General features: G+C 40.7%; 2 protein-coding genes across 3 annotated transcripts in view; both read left to right on the top strand.

The window, feature by feature from the left end:
- The window catches only part of LOC135091082 (polypeptide N-acetylgalactosaminyltransferase 2-like), a 65,252-nt gene extending 52,791 nt beyond the window's left edge, over positions 1–12,461 (top strand). For both annotated transcript variants that reach the window (XM_063988447.1, XM_063988448.1), the window contains 9 exons: positions 1,148–1,213; positions 2,791–2,912; positions 3,583–3,758; positions 4,255–4,358; positions 5,234–5,453; positions 5,951–6,161; positions 7,011–7,127; positions 7,401–7,564; positions 7,963–12,461. In XM_063988447.1, coding sequence (XP_063844517.1) covers positions 1,148–1,213; positions 2,791–2,912; positions 3,583–3,758; positions 4,255–4,358; positions 5,234–5,453; positions 5,951–6,161; positions 7,011–7,127; positions 7,401–7,556 — 1,172 coding nt within the window. In that variant the 3' untranslated portion in view covers positions 7,557–7,564; positions 7,963–12,461. The remainder of the gene's footprint in view (positions 1–1,147; positions 1,214–2,790; positions 2,913–3,582; positions 3,759–4,254; positions 4,359–5,233; positions 5,454–5,950; positions 6,162–7,010; positions 7,128–7,400; positions 7,565–7,962) is intronic.
- Positions 12,462–14,747: 2,286 nt separating this feature from the next.
- Positions 14,748–20,698, top strand: LOC135091077 (zinc finger protein 347-like). Its single transcript, XM_063988440.1, has 3 exons — positions 14,748–14,894; positions 15,824–15,942; positions 16,148–20,698. Exon 3 carries the CDS (start codon positions 16,274–16,276, stop codon positions 19,859–19,861), a length of 3,588 nt encoding a protein of 1,195 aa, XP_063844510.1. The 5' UTR covers positions 14,748–14,894; positions 15,824–15,942; positions 16,148–16,273; the 3' UTR covers positions 19,862–20,698.
- Positions 20,699–22,183: the final 1,485 nt, after the last annotated feature.

The raw sequence follows: 22,183 nt of genomic DNA, 5'->3' as shown, positions 1-22,183 counted from the left end.
TTTTTATTCTCCTTGCTTGTATCCCTTTTACCTGTTTCCTTTCTCCACCTCATTCTTCTCCTCTACTCTTACTTTTCTAATTTCCCTTCACTTCAAACATGTTCCTCTATTTTTTTCCCTTTCTTTTTTTTTTTTTTATGTTGCCTGCGCTTTCTCTCTCTCTCTCTCTCTCTCTCTCTCTCTCTCTCTCTCTCTCTCTCTCTCTCTCTCTCTCTCTCTCTCTCTCTCTCTCTCTCCTCTCTCTCTCTCTCTCTGCATTTCGTGTTTTATCAATCTCGGAATTAATGAGGAAAAAACCAATATGAGGAAATAAAGTGAAGGTATAAAAAAGAGAAGAAGAAGAAGAAGAAGAAGAAGAAGAAGAAGAAGAAACACTCTTCCTCTTCAAATCATCTTTAGTTTGTCAATACGTCACTCTGGAGAAAAAAAAATGACACAGGATTTGAAATGTGAAGTGTGTGTGTATGATTGTGTTGTGAGCAGTTGAAGTGAGGAAGGGATTGCTGAGGAGGTTGTAATGCTGCTGTTGAGTGGATGGTGGTGGTGGTGGTGGTGGTGGTGGTTTTATTATTATTATTATTATTATTATTATTATTATTATTATTATTATTATTATTATTATTATTGGTATGTTGGTGTTGATTCTGACTAATTGACTGACTGGCTGACTGACTGACTGACTGACTGATTGATTGACTGTATTTCTTTCATTCCTTATTTCCTTCATTCATTCATTCATTCATTCACTCATTCAGTCATTTATTCCTTTCTTTCACTTATTCATTCATTCACTTGTTCATTCATTCTCTTTCCTTCCTTTCTTTCCTATTTTTCCCACTTTTCTTTATTTCTTCATTCCTTCCTTCCTTCATTCATTCATTCACTCATTCCCTTCCTCCATCCTTCCTTCCTTCCTTCCTTTCGTATTTTCCCCATCTTTCCTTATCTATTTCTCCATTCCTTCCTCCATCTCTCGCACCCTCCCTCCCTCCCACCACCCCACCCATCCCTACCCCACTCCCTGTCATCAAGCTAGCTAACCAAATAACACACAACTAACTACCAGAGTAACCCCAACACTTACCATAAGAGGAAACGTCAACCACACTCACACCCAGTGGCTTACAGTTCCCCCTTCCTCCCGCAGCCATGGACGGTGCAGAGCTGGCCAAGATTCAGAAGGTGCGCGTTATTCGAAATGATCAGAGGGAAGGTAAGACAGTACGAGGGAAAGTAAAATTGAATGCATGTGTTTGGGATGATAAGTTAAGATCGTAAGTGTAAAAGAAGATTCATAAGAGAGAAAAGAGGACTCGCAACTCGTACTGGTTTGATGGGAGTGTGTCGAGGAGTTGATGTGATGTGGTGTTGATGGTTTTGTAATTTGATGGATGAAACGTATTGAAAAGGAGTTGTAGTAGTATTTATTTATTTTGCTTGTTTTTTCTCTCTCTCTCTCTCTCTCTCTCTCTCTCTCTCTCTCTCTCTCTCTCTCTCTCTCTCTCTCTCTCTCTCTCTCTCTCTCTCTCTCTCTTTGTTCCTTAGTTTCTTAGTTTCTTTCTTTCTTTCTTTATTTATTAATTTCAGCTTATGTATTTCACTTATGATTTTTTATTTAACTTTTATTTATTCATTTACATAAAAAATTTTATATATATATATATATATATATATATATATATATATATATATATATATATATATATATATATATATATATATATATATATATATATATATATATATATATATATATATATATATATATATATATATATATATATATATATATATATTGGTAAATAAATAAGTGAAAATTGAATAAAAAACCATAACAAGATTTCATTATTAATGTATTCACTTCCCCTCATTTAGTTTAATCAGAAATTCTTAATGGTATTCATTTATTTTTCTCCAATTCACATAAGTATATCTTGAAACAAAACAATAAGATCAGTGAAACATGCCAGAGGTAAATAATAAAATGAATAATCGTAATTTTATTCATTGCTTCAGTTCCCTCTTTTTATTTTCCCTGCATTATTTCCTTCCTTCAACTACTCACTTATTTATTCATTAACTGCTTCATTTTTTTATTCATATATGCTGGCCACATATTCATGCTGGAGTGTAGTATATGTCTCATTCCTTTCATTATTCATTGCATGCAGTAGAAGCATTAACAATAATATATGTATCTACTTGTCTGTCTACTTATCTATTCTCTAATGTCTTTTCTCCTGTCAATCAGTCTGTATATCTATTTGTCTATTGATGTGTTTTTTTCATGTGTCTGCTTATGACATATTATGACTTTCTTTATATATTTATCTATCTTTTTGTATCTATCAGTCCTTCTATTTATCTATTATTTACTTATGTGTTCATTAGTTCATCTATTTATCTGTCTGTCAATTTATTTAAGTATCTGTCACTCTTCCTATTTATCTATCCATTTATGTATCAAGTTGCTTATCTACCAATTTATTCATCTATTTACTTGTTAATCTCTCTATGTATGTACCAGTCTATCTATTCATCTATCAGTCTATCTATCAATCTGCCAAGCCATCTACTTATGTATCTATTAGTCTACCTATCTACCTGTTAATCACTCTACCCATGCATTTATTAATATATCTATTTATGTATCTACCAGTCTATTTATCCATCAATTAATCAGTCTACCCATGTATCCATCAATCTACTTATTTATGTATCTACCTGTCTATTTATCCACCCATTAATCATTCATGCATCCATCAATCTACTTACCTATGTGTGGTGTAGGGTTGATGCGGTCACGAGTACGGGGATCGGATGCTGCCACCGCCCCTGTGCTCACCTTCCTGGACTCCCACTGTGAGTGCAACCAACACTGGCTGGAACCTATGCTGGAGAGGGTGGCCGAGGTGAGGCTTCTGTTAGTGGTGATCTCTAACAAACTGATCTCGCTTTGTTCATCATACTAGTTGTTTATTTTTAGTGTCTTGAAATATATGATGATTTTTGTTTTCTATTTTTATTTTAGTGATGTGTGTGTGAGTGTGGTGATCTGTCTTCGCCACCCCATGTACATTTGCCGGCCTGTTATATAGGTAGATAGAGAAATAGATTTTTTATTTTAGCTCCTGCGGTTTCATTTGAGAAGCTGGAATTAAAAGGAAGGTGATAAGAGGAAGGTGTTGGTCAAAAGTGTGACTCCTCCACCTCCTCTTTCCTCTTTTAATTCCACTTTACTTTGTCTAAGCTCCAACCTTTTTTTAAACTGAGCTCCAGCCTTCCTTTTCTTATCTCAAATTAACTTAAACCTCCTTTTCTCTTCATTACAACTCCCTTTTACATTTAGTTCCCTTCCACTTAACTCCAACCTTACTTCCTCTTAATTCTAACCTCCCTTCCCTCAATTCCAGCTTCCTCTCAACTCCGACCTCTTTTCTCCTATATCCATCCTTCCTCTTGACTGGAAAAATCATACTCACACATTGATTTAGGTTCAATGACATGGATTTGACTATTAGATTAGAGTATTGTACAGAAAATAACCTCATGACTAAGCTCCCATCTACCTCACATTCACAGGACAGGACCAGGGTAGTGTGTCCCATCATTGATGTCATCAGCATGGACACCTTCCAGTACATCGGTGCCTCGGCTGACCTGCGGGGTGGCTTTGACTGGAACCTGGTGTTTAGGTGGGAGTACCTGTCCAGCGATGAGAAGCGCAAGAGGCAGAAGGACCCAACGCAGATCATAAAGTAAGAATGTTGTGAGATACAAAGTGTTTAAGATAGTTTTTTTTTGTACATATACTATTAAAATATACAGGATCTACATAGATAAATAAAGTGAGATTCAGGGCAGCTATTGTGTTGTAAGATTAAAAAGGAATCATGAAAACACCTTTGAAAATCCAAAAAAGATCCACTATTTATCAGAAGAATCATGAGAATGCTCTTAAAAATGTAATACTTTCTTATAGAGCCTCTTATTAAATTATCACTAAAATTATAAAAAATATCCTTACAACAATAGCTTTTACTATAACCTCTTAAGTTTTATCTAGCCTTGAAAATCCCAATCATTTATATTATCACTAGAATCATGAAAACACCTTTGAAAACCCCAAAGTACCTATATCTTCCATCCTATAACCTCTTAGAAGTAATCAAGGTGCTGAAACATTTGAGAATATGAACCAGAGTAAAAAGAGAATTGATATTTTTAATGACAGATGCATTTTATTTATTTCAGAACCCCCATGATTGCTGGAGGTTTATTTATGATTGACAAGTCTTACTTTGAGGAGCTTGGGAAGTATGATATGGCCATGGACATCTGGGGTGGTGAAAACCTAGGTAAGTATTCAGAAGCTGGACAATGATGAGAGGTAAAGCAAAGTTTCTGATGTTTTATAAATTACTCTTTCATTTACACAAATATACAAGTACCTCTGCCATTGTATTGCACTTGTGGCTTGGAAATTATATCTTTACTTTTCTTACACTTGATATATGAATGAATTAGTGAAAAGTAAAGCAAAGATTCTGATGTTTACAAATTATTCTTTTATTTACACACATATATAAGTATTCCTGCCATTAAATTACACTTGTGGCTTGGAAATTATATCCCTACTTTTCTTACACTCAGTATATTTTCACAAACATTTTTCTTTCAGTTAGTCAGTTTGTCATTCAGTGAGTGAGGGAAGCAGTAGAGCAACCGGCAGCTCAGTCAGTCAAGCAGTCTCTCAGTCAGATAGTCCATCAGTCAGTAAATTACCAAATATTAACATTATACAATGTACTAAAGCACATTTGTATTCTGAACACATTACATCCTTAAAAACTTTACTGACAAGTATATAAAGTGTAGTCAACAAATCCTGATCTCAGTAAACTACATCCTTAGCTCCTTTATTGATGAGTAAACAAGGTATAATATATATATATATATATATATATATATATATATATATATATATATATATATATATATATATATATATATATATATATATATATATATATATATATATCCTGATCTTCTTCACTATACCCTCAATACTTTCATTAATAAGTACAAATGTAGCTTAGTTATACCCTAAACTATACCCACAACACCATTATTGATACATAGAGACCTTAGCTGTACCTTACCCTTGCTACACCACCACCACCACCACCAGAACAGGTAGCATAATGACCTTACCCTCTTCTTCCAACTACAGAAATATCGTTCCGCACGTGGCAGTGTGGCGGCAGTCTGGAGATCGTGCCGTGCTCCAGGGTGGGCCACGTGTTCCGCAAGCAGCACCCGTACACCTTCCCTGGCGGTTCCGGCAACGTATTTGCCAGAAATACTCGCAGGGCAGCCGAGGTCTGGATGGATGACTACAAGAAGTATTACTACTCTGCTGTTCCCCTTGCCAAGAGTGTCAACTTTGGGAAGTGAGTGGAAACTGGTGTGCTTTTATTCCAAATAGAAGCATAGACACAAAACTATAGATGGTTATATTTCTATACTATGCATTATTCTGTCTATATATCTATATGCCAGCACTTGCAGGATTGCTGGCCTGGTATATAGATAAATAGGTCGATAGCATGATGTTTTGTATTTTTTTATTTTTCTCCTTGAAATTACTACGATGAAACTTTGTCAATACATTACTGCTGTTACTAGTCTGCTATTGTTACTGTGGCAGGGAAGAGAATACAAGTGATACAGCTTGAATATGCAAGGATGAAAAGTTGAAAGATATAGTATGTTTGTAGCTTGCATACAGTCCCAATAAGAGCTTTTCATTCAAAATAGACAAGCAAACCAAGCATTCACATCCACATTACTGCATGCAGGAACTTTTCACTTAAAACAGATAAACAAACTGAGCATTCACATCCACATGCATAGATAAACAAATCTAGCATTCGCATCCACTTTACAGCATACAGTCCCGTCTTGAACTCCGCAAGCAACTCAAGTGCCACAGCTTCAAGTGGTACCTGGAGAATGTGTACCCTGAGCTGAAGGTTCCAGACATGGGGCACTCCACATTTGGTGTGTTCAAGCAGGGACTCAAGTGCATGGACACCCTGGGACACCGCGTGGAGGGGACGGTGGGACTGTATGCCTGTCATGGCACAGGTGGAAACCAGGTGTGTTGCACAGGAAGAATCTAAGGCCCATATTCAGAAACACTTTGTTCTCTCACCATGAATGTTTTCCAAGGTCATAGAGATAATTAGCCAAGTTCTCAAGAGTGTTTTTTTCTGTTAATACTGTAGAAATCTTGTTAATCTGCCACTAAAAAAATTTGATGATTAGCTGGGTTGTCAAGAGCATTTCTGCTGTTAATAATGTAGAAATCTTGTTAATTGCCACTAGAACCATAGACACATCCTGAAAAAACTCAAGTAGAGCCTTTTGAATGTATCAGAGGTGTCAGAGATGTTTCAGAATATGGTTCCAGGTGTTTACTATATTACTACTACTCATAATACTTCTACTATTGCTACTGCTACTACTAATCTACTACTGTTACTGTGGCAGGCAAGAAAATGGAAGAATGAGAGAAGCATCTGAGTGATTAGTCTGTTGTCTTTCTTTTAGCTGATTAATTCCAAACTCATTCCTTGCAGATTTTGTTAGATGCTTATGTATTGTTTGTATTGATTTTTTTGTGGTATTTGCTTTGTAAGTCATGCTTCCATGTTTTACTTTGGTACTGCATCAGGTTATTGTTGACTTCCAGGGTTATGATGTTGCAGTCTTCTTGTCTCATTTCTCGTGTGCTTGAGACTGGTAACAAATAAATTTTCTCTTGGTGCTCTTTTCCACTGCATGTTCTGTTGCCCCCATTTCTTGCAACTCTGCTACACATCAACATTTTCATCTCTCCGTCTCCTCCTTTGTCTTACTCCTTTTCAGGTTCTCTCTGTCTCCTCTTTTATCTTCTTCCTTTCCATTTTCTTTTTTATAAGCTCCTCATCTTCTCATCTCTCTAGGAATGGTCAATGACAAGGGACAAACAAATCAAGCACAGTGAACTCTGCCTGACCCTGCCCGAGCCCCGGCCAGGGACCTCCCTTGTCCTAGCCCCATGCCAGAACAGTGACCTTCAGGTGAGCCTCTCCTGATGTATACAGGTGACCAAAGCAGTGATGGCACTTTCTACAAAATATTTCAGAAAAAATAATCTGGCTGGCTTTATCTTAATTGCATTTCACAGTCTTACCTCTATTCTCTTAAAAAGCACCAAAGACATTTCATACTTAAAGTAATCAATGTATACTTTGTTTTTGGCTTAAAGATGCAAAATGTCATGTCAAGTTAACTAATGACTGGTATATATATATTATTTGGTGTTAAAAATAGGAAATTGATGTTTGTTTCAGAAATGGGTAAGGACGGAGAGTGACCGGCTGATAATGGCAGAGGGCCTCAACCTGTGTGTGGACAGTGTGCGGGAGAAGGCTGTGGGGCTGGTGGTGGAGGGCTGCGACAAGACAATCCTCACACAGCGGTGGTCCTTCATTGCCAACAAGAGTTAATGCACAAGGTGAGTGTGACAGTGTATTGAAGGTCAGACAGACCATTCTCTTTTGTCTAGTAAGATTTTATAGACTGTCAGTAGAATATTATGTGGAAATTTCCCCAGTAAAGAGCAGCAGACACTAGAGGCTCAGTGCTGTCATGGGAGGCTGCCAGAATGTTCCCTGTGCAGACCTTTGAACAGACTACTGACTACATGGCTTGTCTTAGAATTTACATAAATACACCAATATAAAAAGTGTTATCTAGAAAACAAAGATGAAGCAAGAAGAGATAATAAGACTGTAGGAACACTCAGAACAGCCTTGAGATGACAGGCTCAAGGCTCAAGGCTTGCTTGTCTTGCTGAGGTCCACTGTCATTATGTAGTATTTTATGCTGATGAAATTTATCTTTACTTTGCAGATTTCTGTTACTACAACAGAACTTTATCTCGGCTCCAGAGCCGAGGGATTCCTGGATGGTTGCGTCAGGTTTTCCTGCAACTGACTTTCATGTTCATCACAAAATACCATTGATTTCATCATGATCTTTTTTTATATTTTTTTGAGATATGTTTAGCAATTTTTTGGTAACAAATTCCTGGTGGTGAGGGATTACAGTGGCTCACAGCACTGTGCAGGAAAGACTCTGGAAGAAAATAGCATGAAGTGGCAAAGTCAGTGTACCCAAGAGGAAGACTTTGTATGTGTGTGATGGCAGAACAAAGGTGATCAGCTTTGTAGTCTCTTCCTTATTTATTGAAGAACAGACTGTTTGTGTTGATGTTAATGTTGAGAGAGAAGCTTGAACAAAATGTTTATAGAAAAGTACTGCTCCAGTTGCAAGTGTGGGGTATTGAGTGTTTTGTCTCCCCATGGGTGTTGGTGGTGGTGGTGGTGGTGGTGGTGATGGTGGTGTTAGCCATTGTGGTAATGCACAACTCATACTTCTCATGAAGGCAGTCCATGCTAACACTCAGTCTTCACATTTTTTATCACATAACCCAAAAATCTTTTACATTATGTGACTTGGTTTTATTGTGGTTGTTTTCCACACATAATTTTAATTATTTTTGTTTTTGTTGAGTTTTGTTAAATCAAATGTTTATAAAATTTATGTTCATAAATTACAGTATATAGTTAATTTAATTCTTCTTCCCAGGTCATGATAAATTTGTATATATTGTTTCCACATAGATTATATTTTCCTACAGGAGCCTCCCAGCTCCCTGTGGGTGGCAGGTGTGCCATCCCGGCACACCACTGGGGGGCCCTGCACCAGACACTCAAAGTATAGTTTTATAATCTTTGAGATTTTATAAATGTGAATGGTTAAATTTATTTTTACAGGAATAATTGTGATGCCTATTTATTCAATGTACTACGCATGTGATTTCACATGGTGATATATTTTATTACTTTGTGTATGGCTGTGTTAAATGTTGCTGAATTTTTCTTATTTCAGTTACTGTAAAGTATATTCTCTTCATTTTTAATTGGTCTTGCAAGCTGATAATCTTTTCAGAATTGTTAATACATCAACTTTTATAGAAATTCATAGTTCTTTCATCTTAATTTTTATCACTAACACTTAACAAGCATTTTGTGATGGTAAAGGTGTATATAGTAGTTAGTACAAGTTTCACATACAGCATACAGGAATTTTGATAGGATACTTGACACTTTTATTGTAAATATTTGCTGGACATCAGCTTGGCCTGTGTTGGGCCAGCGGGCAGTGGCGGGGCAGGAGGGAGGCAGGACTCCTGGGTGGACGTGGGGTAGCCTTAGAGCACAAATGTAATAATGACAAGGTAGTGGTTAGCTATGAGTGAGCCTCAGCATGGCCTCCTTTAAGCCAAGGTAAACTGGTATTTACCCAAGTAATGCCTCATAGGAAATAGAAAGATATAGATAAGAGTTTTACAGTTTAATGCCATTCATAAGTTGCTCTAAGATGCACAGTACAACAAATTTTGTACTGCATACCTTTGTTGCCACTTGCAGAGCAGTTTAGTATGCTATGCTGTACTCCACACTTTAATAGAAGTCTTAATGCTCAAGTAGGTTAAAACCAATTAAGTTAATATCAATTAGATCCAATTTGTAATCATTCTTTGAATGCTTGGGTGGTGCTGATTGAGCTGCAGCCAGAGCTGCACCCAGAGCTGCACCATCCACACAGCATGCCAGGAACAAGGAGCTTGATGTCACACACTGCCTTGTTTCCATGACCCCGGCGGTCTGCCCTGAAATGTCAATGCAGCACTTTGGTCCCAATGCAGAGGTAGCATTATGTGCATCAACAGTATTATGTCATGTATTATGTGGACTCTGTGGGGCAACTCATGGAACTTCCTTCTGTACATGGAAAACTGCATTTTGTTATTGTTGTTGAAAGAATACTGCCACCATATTCCCTGTGCACTGTAAAAATATGACTAAAAGGGATGTAGGGACTGGATTCCCTTCCTTTGTATTTTCAATCTTGTAATTGGACAAGGCTTCCTGTCTTGGCTACCTCCCTTTAGGAGGAATCTCAGTCTGGTATATACATAGATTATTATTATTATTATCATTATCATTGTTATTGTTGTCATTATTATCATTATTATTATTTTTTTTTTTTATTATTATTATGATCATAGCAGCTTGATAGCGTAACATACTGTTCAGTGTGGTCAGCTGACAGCCAGGAGGCCCAAGACTCCACCCCAATGTGAGGTGCTGGCAGAGCAGGCCTCCTCATGTTGATGCCCTCGTTCACCTCTCACAGGAAAACTACACAGTTGTGCCCTCACAGTCAGGTAGTGAGGGAGTGAGTGGCCAGTAGTCCTCCCCTCTTGTATATACATGTGGGTGTGTGTGTGTGTGTGTGTGTGTGTGTGTGTGTGTGTGTGTGTGTGTGTGTGTGTGTGTGTGTGTGTGTGTGTACACTTGCTATGAAACACTGTAAACTTTTTTGTGCCAGAACAGTAGGAAAGAGGCAATCCATGTAAAGAAATATTTTTTTTTTTTATTATTATCATTATCATCATCATCATTGCTATTATCATCCCCATTATCATCATTAATGAAGTAGTGATCACAGTCACACACGATGCCCATCAGTAGTCCAGCAGTGCACCGTGAACCTCATTGTAGCCACAGTAGTGATGGGCAGGTGCTCCCGTGTGATGGGTGAGTCAGGGCCGCGAGGCGTGTGGCTTGTTGTTGTGTAACTGTCCCCTGCACCTGAGGCTGATGTAACTCTTATCAAGCACGGTAGGTATTCCATTCCACGTGACAGGTGTAGAATCTGTCCAACAAAAGTGTAAATGCATGGATCATTGTTTTGTATGTCACCCTTGACCATCATCCCTGCAAGCCACATCACGTTTTATTTCTGCCATACACTGACTTGGTTCTGTACACTTATAACAGTAAGTGGTCGTCTGTGATGTAATAAGTTTCATCAATAATATACATATGTACACCAGTGATCTATATTTTGATGTGACCAAAGATACAGTTTTTTATTAGTTGTATGATTTTCTTAATAGCTAAGCTTTAAGTATACTTTGCTATTTGTGTATTGATGCATCAGGACTTTTCCAGCAACTCTGTGCCCTTCCTGTCAAATATTTCCAGTCACCTTCCTTTATACTCTTCATGTCCCTGTCATACTTTCCCAGTGATTTTTCCCCTTTTCTTTTTGTCTTTGTGCCTCCTCTAAACTTTTCCAGCAACTTAGTTCCTTCTTCTCTGTCTTTCTATGTTCCAGCTGACCTTTTCCTGTAATTTTTTCACTTCATCTCTGCCCTTCCATGTTAAAGTTTTCCAGTTATTTGTCATCTTTCTCTGTGCCCTTCCTTGTCCTGCTAAACTGTTCTAGTGTCTTATCTTTTCCTCTGTGCCTTTCCTTGTCCCTCTCCTCATCTTCCCTCCACCCAACCCAGCCAATCTCCTGAAAGTGGAGTGAGCATAACAGTTTATTGTGGCACCAGCTGCTGCAGTATCAATATAAGCAGTAACACAGGCAGAAATACTTTCAGTGCTAGGTACATACTGTAAAATTTAATGTGACAACTCTCTTACAAAATTGTTTTACTGCATCATATACTGACACATTCTAGGAAACAGATTTGACTCGCAGTTAAGTATATGTATGATATAAATTTTCAAGGACTAGTCAGGAAAGTTTTGTAACAGATGCTTCAAGTAATAAGTCCTGTTTGGATCACATTGACAAGAAACAATAATTTATACAGTGGTGTTGCCTTTGTTTGATGTTTTCATAGCCAATGCTTCACTGGTAGGCATAGAGAATAATATCTATCCCCATTGCTTTACTTGAATAGAAATCCATTAGCAAGTAGTCAGTTCAATTGATAATTAGTCATAGGATGTACCTAGTCATGACTTACTATTTTTGGTAGTTAATGTTAAAATTTATACTTTGCCATGTAAACTCATGTTAAATATTTGTATATTTGCCTCAACATGTACATATGTATCTATTTCCTTCTGTATGATTCCTGTCATACTTGGGTCCCTGAAGAACTGGTCTCCTATCATAAGTATGCAGGCTGAGTGAGCACCAGGCGGGTGTTCCCAGTGTCTGTCTTACTAGTCATCCTCTGTGGACTAAGTGTACATTGTGTGTCGGGAGCTGAGCTGTCCTGCTGAACACCTGTCAGTGCCAGTTTTCATGCTTAGCTCAGTCAAAGGTGGAAGGATAACATGAACTAATGGATAAGACAGACATAGATACACGTGACAGATATTTTATTTATTCAACTGTTTATTTCCTGACCACCTCCACGACATAGAGCTCAGACTCTTAAATTAATTGTTCTTCATATGTGTATGTGCTGTACTATAAAGTGAGACAGCTTTTTAAATACTTGCCATGTGCTAAAAATAAAAGTGTCTTCCAAAGAATGTTCTTTCCCTCTGGCACCCCGTGACTTAAATATACAAACAGAAAACTTGAACACTTGAGATAATTCATCAAATAGGTCTTGTAAGCAAAAACTGAGATAGAAACAAAATTGCATCTTGATTAGTTGAAACTGAAACATGACATGGATCAATAATTCAGCTGAAATGGATGATAATTTGAATATATATGAATTAAAATTTATAAAGTGCATTATTAAATAAGATGTGAGAGACAAGACACACCCTTCACTCAAAAATTTTAAAATCATCACGGCGACTCCTACACCAGCCTGGGAGTCCCCATTTGGGGAGGGGACCATAAATGTCCCCAGGTCGGACTGCCTTTCTGTCGACGACCCTAAGTGTCTTGACACCCTCCTCAACTTTTTCTTCATTAACTTCTGCAACATCCGCGGTCTAAGATCTAATTTTCAATCTGTAGAACACCACCTCTCCTCTTCTAAACCTCATCTTCTTTTCCTCACTGAAACTCAGGTGTCTGAGGCAACTGACAGTAGCCCCTTTTCTGTTCCCTCCTACTTTCTTTATCCTCATTTTCGATCCAAAGCTGGATGCTGCGTTTATGTGCGCAATGACTTAACCTGCTCTCGTGCCCACACTCTTGAATCTTCCAAGTTTTCCACCATCTGGCTACGACTACAGAGTCACTCTCATACTAAATTTATCTGTGCTGTATACCTCTCACCTAACTCCTCTGATTATAAGAAATTCTTTGAATACTTAACTTCCAAAGTGGAGCACATTCTGACCCTCTTCCCTTTTGCAGAGATCTCCATTCTTGGAGACTTCAATGTTCACCACCAGCTTTGGCTTTCCTCTCCCTTCACTGACCATCCTGGTGAACTAGCCTACAACTTTGCTATCCTCCATGACCTAGAGCAATTGGTGCAACACCCTACTCGTATTCCTGACTGTCTTGGAGATACGCCCAACATTCTTGACCTTTTCCTAACCTCTAATCCTTTTGCTTATGCTGTCACCCTTTCTTCTCCGTTGGGCTCCTCCGATCACAATCTCATATCTTTATCTTGTCCTATCGCTCCAATCCCTCCTCAGGATCCCCGTAAGCGAAGGTGCCTCTGGCGTTTTGCCTCTGCTAGTTGGGGGGACCTGAGGAGGTATTTTGCTGATTTTCCTTGGAATGACTGCTGCTTCCGTGTCAGAGACCCGTCTTTGTGTGCTGAGCGCATAACAGAGGCGATAGATCCTCGGTCTGTCCTTTACTTATAATCTGAACTGGAAACTTCACATCTCATCTCTAGCTAAAACAGCTTCTATGAAGTTAGGTGTTCTGAGACGTCTCCGCCAGTAAAATCCGAGTAAAATATTTGAGAAAAAAATATTCAATCGTTAGAAAATATGAGCTTCAAACCATAGATTAGACTTAGAAACATGATATGAAAGGCAGGAAAACAAAAAAAAAAGGACGAAAGGTAGATAGGGAATCAAAGTTAGGGATAAAGCTGATATAAGAGAGAAATTAAATAGATAAAGCAATGCTATAACTTGAAATTACGAGCTAAATGTAATCAAACAAGTCTTATGTAGTAAAGAATAGGTGAAAATAGAAGATATGAGAAATGAGATGAGAGATTAATAAGACGAATTAAATAAAAAAAAAGATACAACAAATATGTAAATAGATATGCAGATATATAGATATGCAGATAGAAAGGTAAGTAGATAGATATGTAGATAGATACGTGGATAGACAGATATGTAGATGGTAGATATAGATAGATAGATAGATAGATAGATAGATAGACAGGTGGATGGATAGATAGATAGATAGATAGGTAGGTAGATAGATAAGTATGCAGATAGATAGATAGATAGATAGATAATAAGCAACAGGCTGATCTGATAAAGAATAGATAAGCTAAAAATATTAATAAAACTACCTGAATTTAAGAATACTAGCTAAAGCAACAAAATAATAGTAATAATAATAATAATAATAATAATAAAGGATGCGACGAGTAGAAATGCGAAAATGAAAGCTCAAATAAGAGGCAACCTGACCTGAAATACGAGATAAACGAAAAATATCACCAAAACTAACCAATAACCTAACAATAATAGCTTAAAAAATAATAAATAGATAATCATAGGAACAATATGCGAGGAGTAGAAATACGAGAATAAAAGGTGAAATAAGAGACAAGCTGATCTGAAGTAATAGATAAATGAAATATAAAGGCAAAAATACTCAATAACTTAAGAATACTAGCTGATAAACACGAAATCAGGCAGGAAACAAGATGCGATAGGCAGGCATCCTCAGGGAACAGCGGCAGCCATGGTGGAGGGAGGCTGCGGTTTCCCTCTCTCAATTTCCACCCCAAAATTTCCCTTCAGACATGCTGCTACATTTCTCAAACACCCAGGCAACACCCACTAGCCCACTCAGAGGTCAGTACACACCCGTGGGGACTAAAAATAAGGTCAGCGGGATGAAATATCAGACAATATAAGCGTCATCTCGGCCATTTTGTTATGAGTGAGCCAATAGTACTGAATCAATACCAAGCGAGTGCATTTATTTCATTTTCCTGCTGTTTTTAAGGTGTTCTGTGGTGGTGGACAGGTGTGGTATGGAGTGCGGCAGTGTGGCAGATGTGGTGAGGTGTTGCTAAGGGCTGTCATTAAGCGGAAGGTGTTAATAAAGTAGATATTGAAATGTTGCTGGGGTGATTTATCTCAGCTTACCTGGGAGATGTGATTGGCAGGTGTATCGTTAATTACACCGCTGCAGGATGTGTATTGGGGTGTTAGTAAGGGCTGGCAGTAAGGAAGAAAGGTTTAAAGTGCTTGGAAGGTGGAAATTAAGGAGTTGCAAGGGTTATTTGTCGCAGAATTTAGCTGTGAGATGCGATGAACGGGTATATTGTTATGAGAGGCCCGGAGATGTGCGCTGGAGTGTTATCAAGCGCTGTCATTAAGGAGGAGGTGGTACTAAGGCAGAAATTCAGGTGTTTGCGTGTATCTCATCTCGTTTTACCTGTGAGATGTGACAGGCAGGTGTAGTTATATTGAAAGAGGGAAGTGTAATCTATACCTACCATGTTAGTGTGGTGTGTGGGGGGAAATGGGAGTGGGCGTTGGTATTGTTTTGGTAAGCTGCTTCCATGAATTTACTCATTTGGCCTTCTCAACATCCTTAATTTATTCTTTTGTTACACCTTTTTCAGTTACATTCTCACAGTAACTGACTGTGTCATTCTCTCAGGAGGGTAGTTGCACTGGTGCCTGTCAAGAAGTATAGCAGTGATGGATGTTAAACTTAATTCTTGAAACTTAAGGAAACACTTGGAACTTATCAGAAATGTACTGTGTTTCAGATGTGCAGGTGTTGACAAGACTCAGAATGAACTAACACCTGCCGGGCACCTCACATCTCACCAAGCAGTCCTGTCCTGGAGGTGCAGCATGTGCAGCAGCTAATTAATGCAACAAACAGGTAATATTGTACTGCATGCCTTTAGAAACAGTATCAAAGACTACTTTTTTATATATATTCTTGATATTTGCATTTTTTAATTGAGTTATACAAGAACACTGAAGATGTTTACTGTATGAATAACAATGTATGAAACTAAAGAATGCAGTTAGGAAGTCCAGGATAATTTTGTATTCTAATTTTGGAAATATTTTCCTCTGTTAAGCTATGTGGCATGCATTGCTGAGAGAGAGTAAAGACAACTTGAAGCAGCAGCAGCAGCAGCAGCAGCAGCAGGCCTAGTGAGGGAGGTGAAGCAAGCACTCGGCAGTGTGAGCCAGCCAGCACCAAGATGGATCAGATGCCTCAGGAGATCATGCACTCGCTGTTTTCCTTCGATCACAGCATGGAGAACAGGGGCCACCTCTACCCCTACAACTACCACTATGGGCAGTACCCTTACCACTACCCTTACCCCTACCCCCACCCCCATCCTTCATCGGCTCACACCAACATTCCCTCCTCGTCTCACAGCATCCCGTCGCCCTCAGCACACCACATAGCGCAGGCGTCACAGAGCCTCATGGCCTCCCAGATCAACTTGTCGCCCTACAGCAGTGCAGTCCACAGCATCCGTCCCACGGTGAGCACCATGAGGGAGCAGATGATGGCGGATGGAAGGCTGGCCCTGGGGGAGCACAGACACCCCCAACAGGCGGAGCTAGAGAGGCACCACATTGAGGCACAGCACACCGCTGAGGACCTCCGCAGCGTGCCTGGTGACGCAAGGAATGCTGGGGATGGGAGATACTACCCGCTGGACATGCGGCCACTGTCCTCCGAGCAGCGCTACCCCGGCGACCTGAGGCCCTTGACCAGCCACTCACGCTCGGGTACAGATTACCGACACATTGCTGACTACTCCTCTCAACCAACAGACCTCCGCACCCAACCCCTAGATGCCCGACTCCTGGAGGACATGCGACAGTTGCCTGAGGATGCCCGGGCACCATTGGATGAGGGGAGAGGGGCGGGCCATGATGGTGGCAGACACACTGACGACTTGCAGCACAAGGGAGAGGCACAGGTGATGACCAGACCCACAGAGAACTACAAGTACCTGGGAGAGATGAGGAGTTGTGCCAATCACCGGGTGGGCAGCATCCCGCAGCCGCTGGAGGAGCTGCAACTTCCCTCCGGCGACCCAAGGCCTCCGCTGAACGAAACAAGACCTGAAGCTGACAACAGGTCATTCTTTAATACCTCACAAGTTAGTACAAATGAAAATAGGCTTCCAGCTAATTCACACGACCCACTGAAATCAATGATGAATCAACATTACTATGATAATAGCAGTAGTTTAGGACTAAGCAAACCCTTAGCCATGGGTGAAGATCTCTCTGCTAAATCCTCCAGCCAGGACCCCAAGCAGCAGATGTGTGATGCAGGAATGGTGTACACAAACAACACTCATTCTGAAGCTGACCCAGGACAAGTTGGTGTGCCGGCACAAAGTACAGATTTTGAGGGCAGCCTACAGTACCCCTCTGTCAATACCTCAAGCACCCCCCTGGGCCTCATCTCCCAAGGCCTTGGTGACCACCGTGGTTTTCAAGAGGCCGGAGACTGTGAGCAGCAGAATGAGAATGGCTCCTGCATGAACAAGTGTATTCAGCCTCCAAGAAACAATGGATATGGAGGAAAGCTGGGTAATGGAGGCAACATTCCAGACACCAATGGCAATGTAGGGCCTCAGTTTGATCTGGAAGAGGACTTTGACTCAGAAGCATCATCCTCAGAATACTCTGATTCTTACATGGACTTCTCAGAGGTGACCAATGGAACATCAAGCAACAGTGGGGAGCCGCCCAAGCCGTTCCACTGCGAGGAGTGTGATGCAACCTTCACCACAAAAGGCAACCTGAAGGTGCACCAGCGCATCCACACCGGGGAGCGGCCGTATGAGTGCGAGGAGTGCGGCAAGACATTCTCCTACTGTGCGTCCTACCAGTCCCACAAGCTGACTCACAGCGGACTGAGGCCATTCAAGTGTGAGTTCTGCCAGAGGGCGTTCTTCAGGAGTGAGCACCTGGAGCGACACAGGCGGCGCCACACAGGGGAGAGGCCGTTCAAGTGTACAGAATGCAATGCCACGTTTGCCGCCAGTGATGGGCTCTCCCGACACACAAGGACTCACACGGGTGAAAGGCCCTACCACTGTGAGGACTGTGGGCTTTCCTTCGCTTATAAGTCCACCTTCATGAGGCACCAGCAGATACACATTGAGGGGGAACACAAGTGTGAAACCTGTGGCCTGGCCTTTCAAGACCCTCAGAGACTGGAGAAGCACAGGAAGAAACACACTGATGCAAACACAGTGCTGAATGTGGACACCAGCAAGCCGAGGCCGCAGCGATGCATTGAGGATGGTGTTGAGGTGATGCAGTGTGAGTTCTGCCAGATGAAGTTCAAGAGGAAATCTGCTTATTACTTCCACCGCCGCAGCCACACTGGGGAGAAGCCATTTGCCTGTGATGTGTGTGGGGCGTCTTTTGTCAGAGGATCTTACCTGGAGGAACACATGCGCACCCACACTGGGGAGCGACCCTTCAACTGTGACTCCTGTGAATCAGCATTCAAGACTCGCACCGCCCTCAGGTTCCACCTCCGCACCCACAGTGGGGAGCGGCCCTTCAAGTGTGACCAGTGTGACTTTGCCTTCACCCAGAAGTCTGCCATGAAGGCACACATGCGCATCCACACTGGTGACAAGCCCTTCAAGTGTGGTGAGTGCAAGGCTGCATTCCGGCACAGCAATAGCCTCACAGTTCACAAGCGGACCCACACTGGGGAACGTCCCTTCGTGTGTGATGTGTGTGGGTCTGCCTTCACCCAGAAGTCTCATCTCAACCTGCATAAGAGATCTCACTCTGGCATCAAGCCTCACATGTGCGACGAGTGCAACGCCTCATTCACAAAGAAAGACTACCTCCTGGCGCACAAAACCAAGCATGCGGCGGGGAGCACCGTCAAGATAGAGGCCATAGCTCAGGCTGCTGGGGACTCAGTGTACAAGTGCTCGGACTGCGACATGGTGTTCACGCATCCCTCCAGTCTGACAGTGCACATGAGGAAGCACACCGGGGAGAGGCCCTTCGTGTGTGCTGAGTGTGGTGCCTCCTTCCTGTACAGTTCAAACCTCACCACCCACCGCAGGAAGCACACCGGAGAGCGCCCCTACAAATGTGACCAGTGTGAGGCGGCCTTCATTCTCAAGAGTTACCTAACCATGCACCTCAGGAAACACTCTGGTGAGCGGCCCTTCAAGTGTGATGAGTGCCAGGCCTGCTTCACCCAGAAGACTCACCTCTCCACACACAGGAGAATACACACAGGGGAATGTCCGTACAAATGTGAGGAGTGTGGCGAAGCATTCAGGGACGGGGCCAACTTCTGGAGACACAAGAAGAAACACTTGATAGGGGAAGGAGCAGCAACTATCAGGAGGAGGAGGAACAAGAAGGGGCGTGGAGGCAGAGGCAGGAGTGTTGGCAAGAGCAGCGGCAGGGGGAGAAGCCCGGGTGGTTTCCGAGGCATCAGGACAGGACCTCCGCGCCGAGCAGCCCGTGTTCCTCGCCTGTCTGTTGATTTTGATGAAATTTACGAGCAGCTTGTATTGGCGTCAGAGGAAGAGCAACCATTCATTAAGGAAGAGCCAGGGGATGCATCCAATAGCAAGGATGATGAGGGCGAGGAAGAGGAAGCTCCATATATCCCAATCAATCCAATGGTGGAGATAAAGTTAGAAGGGGAAGAAGATAACTCACAGTATGATCTTGAGGATGGAGATATGATAGAGGAAGAGGAGGAGGAAGAGGAGGAGGAGGAGCGGGGGCAGGATAGGGAGGTGGAGGAGCCCATCATTAGAGACAAGGAGTGAAGAGGTTAAGCTTAAGTGAAAGTTGCAGCTTAGGAACCCTGAAAATTCTCAGATGCAAATAACATGAAATACAAGGAGCAGGTCTCACACAAGTAGCATTAAGTGGTGAAACAGGGCTATCATTGAGCATATTGTAGTTAAGGCTTTGTACAGTATAGAGTGTGAGTGGCAATAGTGTTGGGTAGATGACGTGTACCATTACTCTATGCTGCTAGTAACTCATAGATCTCATTTGTACTGTTGGTGAACCGTATTACATGTGTTACCTGAGAAAAGGGAGTAATTAAAGGGAGTTATTTTGTAAAGGTAGATTTTATTCTTGTGACATGACAAATGAGGATGAGGTTAGCGAGGGCATTGTTTGTACAGCTTAGGTAGTGTTGTTGTGCTGGTGTAGGTGGAATAGAGGAGTGTAAGCTGTGGTGTACTTGTTTGTGATAGTCTAGTAGTGTTATATACAAACATTTATATATACATATATATATATTTTGTTTTACCAATGTACATTTCTAAAATTATTTAGATAATGTAGCCTTTATATATTTCAGAATTTATATTGCGTAGATTTTTATACCACATGAATCATATTTTTTGGTGTTAATTGCCTTGAATTGTGAATTGATGACAAAGTTACTAGTCAGAGGAGGTAATGCAGTCAGTGTATGTTTGGTGGCATTAACTAAGTTCCTTCTCTTGGGTTGGATGTCACTCTTGGCCAAAATTGTTACTCAGTTCTCATCAGTCACCATTTTATTGAACATTACATTTTATATAAAATAAAAAAATGCAGTGCTTTCTTATGTGTACAAGAAAACAAATAAAACTTTAAATGATTTAGAGGTATGTATACTGTTGTAATGTAAAGAACCCTCAGGTATGCAGGTGAACAGTTGTATATTGATTAGGTACACAGAATACTCAGACATGTGGGCATTAGTGATGTAGTAGATAACTAAGCCACTAAGCATTTTGAGACTGAATTCAGGATAGGCAGTTTGGAAAGTATGTAATGACAGACAATCCAGGTCAATTTGTCTTCCCTTTAGGTCAATATATTTCCATTACGATCCAAAGGGGACATGGCAGTAATAGGTGAAGATTACTGTGTCTTATGTGAGTTATTTCAATGGCTACACACCTGGCTAAGAGAGAGTTGTGCGTTGGTTATTTGTATATTTGCAGTACAGCAATGATCAATACCGGCAAAATTCTGCATTCACTTCATGTTAGTTGCCCTTGGCCAGTGTCCTTCCTACATAAAAAAAAAAAAAAGAAAATGTATAGTGTCTTCTCTTGATTTATGCTTTTCTAACACACAAACTATCTTAAACTCGATACTTGACAAATTCCCACCAGGACTTCAAGTGATAAAAAATACTTTAGTGAAAATTGAAATAATATACTGGTGTAATCCATTCCATGACTGTATAGCATTGCAAGGAAGTGTGTCTGCCAGGTGAGGCTTGCCAAGGTCTCAGCCACAAACTTGGTCTTGTTATAGAGAAGTAGTATGGCTTCACCTGAGGACACCAAAATGAAGCATAGTGGATGAATGTTAACACGGAGATGTACGAGAGGTGTTAATACAGCAAACCAGAGTAAAGGTGGGGATAATTTGTAAGAAAAAGAGGATATATTATCACAACAAGCCGGAGATATAAACCTAGGGATTAATGGGGATTGTATACCAAGCGGAGATGTGAGCTTTGAGGTGAATGATTATGAAATAATATGTTAGTACAGCAAACCAGAGTAAAGATGGAAATTATGCATTAAAGGAGGCCATATTAGTACAGCAAGCTAGAGGTATGAGGGTAGAGATGAATGGGGATAAAAGGAGGATTAGTAACCGCAATTAGAGATGTAACCGAGGCGAATGAAAATTGTAAGATGTGATTATGTCAGTATAGAAGGCAGCGATATCAACATAGAGGTGAATGAGAGTTATATAAGAGGATATGACAGCATAACAAGCTAGATGAGAAACAAGACACGTGGACATTTCAGGGAAGGCGTGGAGAAGAAAGCATTAGCTGTGCTGTGATATAATGCTGAATGATACTGATGTTTTAGACGTTTTTAGCGATTCATTAGTTATATGGACATTTGCTAGCTTTAAAAGCTGCATTCCTGACAGCAACAGCATTGCCTTTTGGTGGGGACGTGAGGATATTACAATTAAATGACGTGTTAGTTTATTTTGTGTAGGATGCCGCGCAGGTAAAGACGTCATTAATTTGCTTGGGAGAGGTATGCATGACAGAAACTCATCACTTGCATGGCAACATCACACATTTAACGGGACACTTCACATTTCATGTC

This window comes from Scylla paramamosain, chromosome 36 (assembly GCF_035594125.1).
Source record: "Scylla paramamosain isolate STU-SP2022 chromosome 36, ASM3559412v1, whole genome shotgun sequence".
NCBI classification, from domain to species: Eukaryota; Metazoa; Arthropoda; class Malacostraca; order Decapoda; family Portunidae; genus Scylla; species Scylla paramamosain.
This window is presented reverse-complemented; position numbering and strand designations above follow the sequence as displayed.

Excerpts from the sequence above, each read along its gene's own strand:
- LOC135091077 (XM_063988440.1), top strand. The coding sequence starts at position 16,274 with ATGGATCAGATGCCTCAGGAGATCATGCACTCGCTGTTTTCCTTCGAT.